The sequence below is a fragment of the Dipteris shenzhenensis genome, chromosome 27 (assembly GCF_047967505.1).
Source record: "Dipteris shenzhenensis isolate YYH24624 ecotype China chromosome 27, Dip_SZ_1.0, whole genome shotgun sequence".
Classification (NCBI taxonomy): domain Eukaryota; kingdom Viridiplantae; phylum Streptophyta; class Polypodiopsida; order Gleicheniales; family Dipteridaceae; genus Dipteris; species Dipteris shenzhenensis.
Window position 1 is genome coordinate 21499881 of NC_141622.1, and position 10047 is coordinate 21509927.

The window sequence follows — 10047 nt, forward strand, 5'->3', positions numbered from 1 at the left end:
CAATGTAATTGTGATTATTTGCAATAGAGGGCTATGGACCATGATTGAGGTTGCACGCGAACCCTTCCATGAGTATGTCCCCATGTGTTTGTTGAAGTAGTGCGTATAATATATTACAAGGGAAAAGTGGGATGAGGTGGCAAGCATCTTGGATCTTGATTTATGTGGAAAATGAGGCTAAGATATTAGGCAAAGGTGCTCACATGGAAGATGATACCCTCTCCCACCTTGTGCATGTGGGATGCCAATTAATGAGGGAAGAATTGGCTATAAGCAAGGAGGGGCTTGCATTGTATACGCCTTCTATTGTTCACGCTCATGTCTTATAAATGCCACCATTCTCTCCAATTAAGCTATGAAGGCTCTTCTCCTTCCCTCATGGAGTTTCCCTCCATGACTTCACCATTCCCTCCCATGTGCAATTTTCACTCCCGCGCATCGCCGCCCCCTGCCCCCGACTTCTGATGGTAGGACCTCATTGCCAACGAATTTTGTGCACCAATCAAAAGTATTTTCTTTTCTGCGAGGTTAAGTTCATCAATAATTTTGAGATTTTTATGCGAGTTTCAATTTATCAACTTTCACACAATCAACAGTCACAATAATTTCATATCAAAATCACCATAGTTTATAACTCGGTTGCTGATTGAATTTTCTTCCATTTTTCCTCTCCAAAGATCCAAGTTGAGCTAGGCTCTCATGTTCCTTGGACCACTCCAAAACTTGCAAACACACACCGAGATTCCTAGAAGAACCTCTAGAAATTGAAATGATAATATCTTTTACTAGAGAATCTATGTCCAAAACTTTTTGAACAGAAAGCTGTGTCTTGTTAAGCTCTACATTTGAAGTCAACAGCCAGCAATCAAACGATTTTCCATTCTTTCCGAACCCCACAAGAATATGCAGAACAAAGCCCCCAAAAAAACAGAGACGCAATGAAATTCTTAATTTAATAAAAAATTTAGATACAATCAGCCTTTCAGAACCAGATCTGGGCTGGCATTGGAAGAGTTTAATTTCTAATCTGGTTTTCCCTCTCCAATGATGCGGTCTGCCTCTTGAGCCATGCCTTCTGTGTCATTGTCAAGCTTGCAGCTTGACCAAGTGGAGCAGATGGTAGCTCAGCTGGAAGTGCAGCTGCCGTGTTGGTGAAGGCATTAAGAACAAAAAAGGCCAGTATTGGAGACAAATCAAGCGTTCCCCCAAGAGGAGGAATGATGCCTCGGAAAATGCTGAGGTACGGATCACAAATTGTGCTGCAAAAGCAGAGAACCCATTATCCTTATTTTGTTCCCCTACAATCCATGTGTCTACAAGAAGATGTCGCCAATTTACAGACATCAGGACTCGAAGAATGCATTGACAAGATGTAAGCAGCCTAATCCGCACCTTAAGGGGTTCACAATAGCAGCAGGAGAGTTCGGAAACCATGTTAATATGAGCCTTACGATCAATAGATTGTTATAGATGTTCAAAAAGTTGAAAACCCCATTCGACAACGCAACTGCTGCCATTGAATCGCCCGGAAGCACCGCAGCGAAATTGTAATCTGCTAGTTTATGTCGTCGTCTGCTCCCATAAGAAGCCTGCAGAGAGCAGAAAATTACTTCCAATTCTCAAGCATGTCAAAATATACAACGGGAATCTAGTGTGCAGAGCCGTCCGCAGGAAGACGTGGAAAGGTTACTGAACAGAAAACGAAGCAGCTACACTAAAATCGACCTCCTCTACACTAAATTCAATGATGAAGGGAACGAAAAGCAGACTGTGAAATACAGATGAGCTTCCCAAACCGAACGAAATTTCTAAGGCTCACTTCCTTGCTCATACTACCGCCTCTTCTTCTAGGTCGCAGCGAGTCGACATTAAGCACGGCAACTCGAAGAAATCGACCGCTCATCTAGTCAAAGGAAGATATTGTGGACTAGAAATGAATCAACAAGGAAAAATAAGTAGGAAAATGAAACCTGGCGAGGAAAAAGAAGGGGGGGGAGGAAGCGGAAAAGGAGGGGGTGGTTGTGGAGAGCATCTCGAAAGGTGGAAGCCAAGGAGTGGGAGCAAAGGTCGAAGGCGTTGCAAAGCAGGGAGTGAAGGTTGGCGATGGAGGAGAGGAAGCCATGAAAATCTGTGGAGAACCCACGAAGCTGAATGAGGGTGGGAAGAGGCTTGTGAAGTTTTAAGGGAGTCTTGTGTCTCTGTGGTGCAGACAGAGGCGCCATAGCCAGGAGCTTCTTAGCTCTTGCAACAACAAGAGAGTTCCCTTTGAGTAGAACTATGGCATGCCCCCGGGATATCCTTAGCGACGCCTTAAAATTAAGAATTTTTGAAATTTGTAAAATTTTTAATTATTTGTCCTTGGGGGATTGGCTCTCCAGACGTCCGCGTGTTTAAGTGCCAATCGTCCACGTGGAAGCCGTCTGTTGGATTGAATGCTGCCTTTACTGCCCTTCGTCTGTTTTGCATGCATGCAGATCGAGGAGTCGCAACCTCTGTAAATCCTTCCCGGCTCTCGTCCATGGCTTCGTCGGCTTACGTTTAGTCGCGCCTTGGTTCCCTTTGCTTGTCCTTTTTGGTCCATGTACACCGGCCGACGAGAGAACAACAGAAGCGATGATGCAGCAGAGGGTGGAGCAAACAACAGAAGCGATGATGCAACAGAGGGTGGAGCAGGCGATGGAGATGGAGCAGACGCAGACTTTGAAGGTACGATGCAGCTCTCCGAAGGTCGTCCCTGATTCTTCTTCGATGAGCGGGTGTTTTTCGATGCAATTTTCTCCACCCTCCAAGATTAGTAGTTCCAAGATTAGTTTCTTCGCTGGCACCGTTAATGCATGGCTCCGGAGGGTGAATACAGTGCTTTGTGGTCATCTTTTATGGAAGAACCTTGATTAGGGGAGGAGATATGCTGATTAGTGGAGGAGAATACTTCGTGCTTGGGTCTTCCTTGTTCATTCACAATCAAATCGTTGTCACCAAATCTAATGCGCCAGGTATGACTTAAATTGTGCAATGAATTTCATTCGGCTCTCTCAGTTCACAGCGACGTATTTTACTAACTAAATCCATGGCTTTCCAGTTGGAAAGCATAATTAGTGGCATTAGGATATACGATGGCAGCTAAGTAGTGTTAATTTTGTTGTTGTTATGTATCCTTTGATCAGAAGAGATTTTTGGCGCATTAGTCTCAGTCTGTGAAATCATTAATTGCGAATATTAGGAGATCATTCGTTGGAAGATGCATAGATGTCGAACGATGTATATTGTTAGGAATCTGTTGCCTATAAATTCATAGTCGTGAATGTATTGTGTATTGCATTCCTCTAGTTCTTTGTGCAACTCTTTGAATGCAGGTATCCATAGATCTGATGGACACGAATAGTGGCGCGTTCACCAAAGGTCCTCTTGTATTTCCATTCATCCTGACTTCGTTAGACTCCACAGTGTCCAATCTGTTACTCCCTCTGTTGCTGCGCTGCGGCAGTCCCTGACCTTGTCTACATTAGCAAAATACATTGCCGAAGGACTTATGCCTCTAAGCGACATATTCTACAAAGTTTATTTTAGTTTAATTCGTCTTTCTTTTGAAAGTTCTTAATGATTGTAATTCCCTTTTCGTTTTTTGTTATTTCCACGTTTTTAAGTGACTATTAAAGACAAATGCTTCTTTAACTTTATTTACTTTAAATACTTTGAACATGCTATGGAATATTTGTAGGGGGAGCTGCAATTTCTGCATGTTCTCACATGCAAAATAGTACACCTCCACCTAGTCCCAAAGGAAGTGCATTTGTGCTTGCCTCTTCAAACAAACCTCCTAAAGAGAATTTGCTGAAAATTTCTCCTATCAAGAAACCGACTCGTCGCACCTTGAAAAATTCTTTCAAGGAGGCTTATGCCCCAGGTTTGTTTTTTCAACACCATTTTATTGAAAATGCAACTTGTCCTTTTATTCTTTTCATATTAGTTTTGTTTTTTGGTTTGTATTTAGCGAAGAAGCTCATACGGGAATATCTAGAGTATGTAAAACTTTAAAACCACAATCACTACTCACATTGAACGTGCAAGTAAACCAACTCATGCACATGGTGCAAGTGCAAAAAAACCGTCTGCTAAAGGAGATGTCGTGGACATAATTAGTATTGACTCAGACTAGGACAATTGTTAGTTCAAAACTATTATCTTATTGAATATGGATTTAAATATGCTTAGTGAATATTGTCTTAGTGAGTATTTGAACATTGGAAGATGATGTGCCATATTTGAATAAGAAGTATTTTTATTGAAATTTCCATATATTTTGTATATAACAAGAACAAGTATTTCTTAAGATGAAATGAGTTCTTTTTCATAAGTTTTTCACATGAGTTGTATGTTTATGTTTCTATTTACACATTAAAATATAACAATGATGGCAATCATATAGGAAATACGTTATGTTGTGTGGGGGTTAAAGGTCACTGTGCCTTTACCCCAGTTATGTACAATACTCAAACACATATATAAATGAATGAAAAAGAAGATTAGGGTGGTTCTGCACCCACCAAAATTTGTGGCTCTCTGTCTCTCTCTCTCCTTCTTCCATTCTTGCTTCCGTTGAGAGCACTCTCAACTGGTATCAGAGCCCGGGTCATCTAGCTGAGCGTGCGTGAATGCTTGAAGCTCAGCAACTCTGTGGGAGGAAGGAGAAGCTCTGTGGGAAGCTTTGTGGGTGACTTTACTTGCATCCGAGTGTGTAGAGACCTTGGAGGAACCTTTGGAAAAGTCACTTTGGTTTTGCAAAGTGGTTTTGAGAGCCTGTTAAGTGTTTTCAAAGAAAAAGTCGTTTTTTGAGCTTTTCCCTGTTCCATTCGATGACAGAGACTCCGTATTGACTTGTAGAGGCAACTATTGCTTGCTTTTGGTATCCACTTCACTTCAGGAGCTTGGAAACACCTTCATTCTTGAATCTGGGATCATTTCATTGGATTTCTGACTCACTGTGTCAGTTTCTGCGTTTTTTGCCCGGGTGTTGGAACTCAAGTTTGGAGTAACCATTTGTAGATCTGTCAGTTCTGGTGGACTCAGGAGGTCCTAAAACTTGTATGTTGCTCATCATTCGCACTCCGGTGGAGTTTACAAACAGCTCTGTTTCCAAAAACGTTTTTTAGTCCGTGTGTTGGACCCAATGATTGAGACCACGGTTTCCAAAACCGTCTATCCCATTGCGTTCCCGACGCCTAAAAACCCCTACATATCAGTTCTTGCGCAATTTGGTGGAGGATTTTCAAAGTTATAGATCTGTATGTATTTTATTTCGTCTCTCTGTTATGCATTTTTCATTCTAAGGTTTTGAAACCTTAGATTTATGCCACATGGCAGTGGATAAGTGTTGACTCCCATTTCTCACTCATCGGTTGGGATTTTGGAATTCTGACAGAAGAGAGATATTTGCAGATTTTCTTGCTGAGTCCAATTATGCAATGGCACCCATGTTTTGAGGCATCTCGGTTCTTCAGTAGCGGTCATTACCGTGGGACTATGATTTCTTGAGCATACCTTATGCAGATCACTCTGGTTGCAGTTTGAGCAGTGTGCGCTCATTCGTGGTATGCATTGGGTTGCAGTGGATGATTTATAGGCCATTTGGATGCATTGCGGTCCTTATTAGATGCGCTGATAGGCCCAAATTGCCTTGTGGGATGCTATTTTTTATGGACGCTTTGCACATGGATGCTATTTTATGCTGAGGGACAGCTTTGACACATTGCAGGTGATGCACTGATAGTGCTATGCTCTCTTGGATGAGATATTATTAATGCATATGCCAGTGGACGGTGTTTATGCTTGAGTCATTTGGCACTTATTGGCATTTTGGATTGCCATTGCAGTTGGCATTTTCTTTTGGGCCAGATTTGCTCATATGGATGCATAGTATATGCACATGAGTCAGATGCTTTGAGCTTTGAGTTTTGGTGATATTTCAGTCTATTGTGGCATACACATTTGGGTGCACCTGGTATTTGGTGTGATTCTCTCTTGAGGCACTAGCATTTGGGATTTTGCTTTATTTGCATCATGGCATCCAGCAAGCTGAAATGCCCTTGAGAAGATCATCTAGAGTGTCTAGACCACCTGATAGGTTTGTTCCAGGGGTAGACTATGTGATGCTTACTGATTGCAGGGAGCCTTCTTGCTACAGAGAGGCTATGATGCACGAGGATCAACGCAAGTGGGAGTATGCTATGCAATCAGAGATGAGTTCACTTATGAAGAATAACACTTGGGACTTGGTTTCTTTGCCACATGGAAAGAAAGCATTGCCATGTAAATGGGTCTACAAAATGAAGGTCACAGGTGATGATGTGCCTAGGTACAAGGCCCGTTTGGTCACTAAAGGGTTCAAGCAAGAGAAGGGTGTGGACTTTGATGAGATATTCTCTCCGGTTGTGAAGATGACCACACTTAGATGCATGCTTGGACTAGTGGCATTAGAGGATATGGAGCTTATGCAGATGGATGTCAAGACAACTTTCTTGCATGGGGATTTGCATGAGGAAATTTACATGGTGCAGCCGGAAGGCTTTGAAGAAAAGGGCAAAGAGCATTTAGTTTGCAAGCTGAAGAAAAGTCTCTATGGTCTTAAGCAATTGCCTAGAGAATGGTATCAGAAGTTTGATGCTTTCATTCGGTCCCAGGGTTTTAGAAGGAGTGAAATTGATCACTGCCTCTACACTAAAAGGGCTAAGGATAATAGCCTGATAATCTTGGCACTATATGTGGATGATATGCTATTGGCTAGCAAGAATACTTATGAGCTAGATGCATTAAAGGCCAAGTTGCATGAGGCCTTTGATATGAAGGATTTGGGATTTGCAGGTCATATTCTTGGTATACGCATCACGTGTGATCGGAGTAGGAAACTCCTTTGGCTTTCACAAAAAGAGTATGTTACAAAAGTATTGCAGCGTTTCAATATGGAGGGGGGGAAGGCAGTGAGTACTCCATTGCCTCCATATGTGAAACTGAGTCATACAAATAGTCCCAAATCAGATGAGGAGAGGGCCATGATGGCCAAGGTTCCTTATGCATCAGCAGTTGGGAGTCTTATGTATGCTATGATAGCTACTAGACCAGACATTGCATTTGTAGTGGGAGTTGTTAGCCGATATATGGCTAATCCAGGAAAGAGGCATTGGGAGGTAGTTAAGTGCATCATGAGGTACATGAAGGGTACCAAAGAGATGTGCATCTGCTTTGGTAGAGGAGACATGCGTGTACTTGGGTACACAGATTTAGACTATGCAGGGCATGTGGATAGTAGGAGATCCACTTCTGGTTATGTGTTCACCTTTGCAGGTGGTGCAATGTTGTGGATGTCTCACGCACAGAAGTGCGTTGCTTTGTCTACCACAGAGGCTGAGTATGTTGAGAGTATGTTGCAGCCACAGAGAATTGCAAGGAGGCTATATGGCTTGATCGGCTAGTGGGAGATTTGGGGATTCATACAGGTGTACCGACATTGCATAGTGATTCCATGAGTGCTATTCAGCTAGCACGGAATCCGGTCTTTCATGCAAAGACCAAACACATTGAGGTCAAGTACCATTTCATTAGGGAGGTACTTGAGGACAAGCGCATAGAGCTTGTTAAGGTTCATACAGATGATAACCCTACAGATATGCTAACGAAGAGTCTACCTAGTCAGCGGTTTGAGTATTGTCGTGTATTGATGGGCATTGGATAGTATGCTCACTGGTTGTTCTCCCTTAAAGGCACATTGTCCTTTAAGTGGGAGGTTGTGGGGGTTAAAGGTCACTGTGCCTTTACCCCAGTTATGTACAATACTCAAACACATATATAAATGAATGAAAAAGAAGATTAGGGTGGTTCTGCACCAACCAAAATTTGTGGCTCTCTGTCTCTCTCTCTCCTTCTTCTGTTCTTGCTTCCGTTGAGAGCACTCTCAAGTTGTCCTTACATAATTGAAGTAATTTGAAATAGCTTTATTCAATAAATTTGAATTATTAGAAATTTTGGAATCTTAGTTTGGTTAAATTTGTCTTTGCAGCAAGCAAGCAACATGCACCCATCGAACACAACAATGAAGTAAACTCTTACAATGGCCCAAATGATGTGAAGAGTTTCCAACCATCACCCCATAATTATCCCTCCATTGCTAAAGCAATTGTTCCTTCAAAAGAGCATTATGTAGGTGGGGGGAATTCATTAGGATTGTTAAGCATTACCCAACTATCTAATTGCACTCCTCATAGGTTTGTTTTTTAAGGTAAATTGCTTTGTAAGTATGGAACATACAAAGTTGCAAATCCCAAATACCCCACCTTTTTGAAAGGTGACTTTACCGACACGTTTCATTCACACATAGTGACATTACTTGTTCCCTCATCCTATATTCATCAATTTGTGAATTTCTTGCAAATTGGTGAATGCTATAGAATTGAGGGTGCAACTGTCATTCCAACGGGGATAAGTTTTCACTACTTATTGATGCAACAACTTGCATCGTAACGAACTCTATAATTTCCAACAAAGTTTGATGCAATGAATATTGAAGATCTTCTACGTGGTAAGCATTTATCTTTGAACAAAAGCTTTATCGTTCAAACCCATCAAATACAAATACTATTAATTGTCTTCAGCGGTTTTTCCCAAGCTTATCTTATCAACAACTTCTAGAAACCACATTTATGGATATTACAAGTACGAATGCCAACCAAAATAATCCATGGAAGTTGTTAAAGTCACCTGCTACAACAAATGCACTATCAATACAAGATATTCATAGTCTAGCTCAGACATCTTCTACTTCTCATGCATTGATTGTAGACATTTTTCAACATTTCCAATCTATTTTTGGAACTCCCTTTGTCTTGCTTTGCTATGATGGCATTAAAATGTCCTCTAAAATTGCAATAGGTGAAACTAAAGGGAAAATTGTAAATACTTTATTGTTGGATGAATCTAGTAGCAATCCTACCATAACACCATTAATACATTTACAAGGGAAATGCACATACCAAGTATGGTCTACAATAGATGAAGCTAAATTAGAAGAACTACTTCGACTTAATCACAACTCAACCGCAAAAGAGGTAGCTTCACTTTTCCTTAATTCTCCTTTAGAACTTACATATACAACTGCAAAGGTTCTAAATAAAATATACAAAATACGAAGAACTACTGCTATAACAAATGACAACCTTCCTATGTTATCTCCACAAATAACAACACCTATTTCAGGGAATACACTTTCTTTTTAAAAAAGGAAAAAAAAGCTTTAACATTCCAAGAAATATATCAAAATAAAATCTTGGGTACTCCAAGTATTCCTTGTATTTGTTGTGGGTCATTGAAGTTCTTCTCAAACATGAAAATTTTAAAAGAGAACATGGCAATATTCTTGCATACAAATGGAGTTACCATTTTGGCTTCAAAAACAAAAGAGAGTTACTTGTGTTCACTTTGCTATAAAGATGTTAAGATTAACAAAGTGCCAACACTATGCTCAAAGAATATGATAATGGCAAATAAAACAAATTACACAAGCCAACTCAATGACATTGAAGCCCGCTTAATATCTATTCAAATTCCTTTTGCACAAATCCGTGAACTAACATATGAAGGCCAATACGGACTTCATGGAAGTGTAGTCAATGTACTTGTGGATGTAGGTAGAGCACAACGAGTGCCTCCTCGATTCTTAGGGGAAGAGGACACTGTGGCCCAGTAGTATTGAAATGCAAACTATCATACAAACATAATTACATGAGTGGAGTTGTACGACCAACATTCACTATGATGGCTCTCAAAGAATTGATGAAATCAAAACTATACATGCAATATGGCATAAATGTGAATCCTCTTTGGGAGACCCACATCAAAATGTTGCAAGCAAAAGAAGACACACATCCCAACAACGAACATAACAATGAACTCACCAATGATGATTACTTGGACACTGATACTTTGGTCCATGGTTTGTACAACAGCCAACAAGTAGTCGACTTCAAAGACAAAACAATTGCAATTTCTCCATCCAAAGGA

General features: G+C 40.8%; 1 protein-coding gene across 1 annotated transcript; it reads right to left on the reverse strand.

The window, feature by feature from the left end:
* Positions 1-935: 935 nt before the first annotated feature.
* On the reverse strand, positions 936-2264 carry LOC147884030 (ylmG homolog protein 2, chloroplastic-like). The gene is made up of 3 exons (XM_087399059.1): positions 1971-2264; positions 1393-1589; positions 936-1259 (listed from the first exon to the last, which is right to left on the reverse strand). Exons 1-3 carry the CDS (start codon positions 2220-2222, stop codon positions 1016-1018), a joined length of 693 nt encoding a protein of 230 aa, XP_087255185.1. The 5' UTR covers positions 2223-2264; the 3' UTR covers positions 936-1015.
* Positions 2265-10047: the final 7783 nt, after the last annotated feature.

Bases quoted from the DNA above. Each gene is read 5' to 3' on its own strand.
- LOC147884030 (XM_087399059.1), bottom strand. From the start codon at position 2,222: ATGGCGCCTCTGTCTGCACCACAGAGACACAAGACTCCCTTAAAACTT. The intron at 1,590-1,970 runs GTTTCATTTTCC...TGCTCTCTGCAG, and splicing joins CCCTTCTTTTTCCTCGCCAG to GCTTCTTATGGGAGCAGACG. The intron at 1,260-1,392 runs GTGCGGATTAGG...CTGCTTTTGCAG, and splicing joins GCTATTGTGAACCCCTTAAG to CACAATTTGTGATCCGTACC.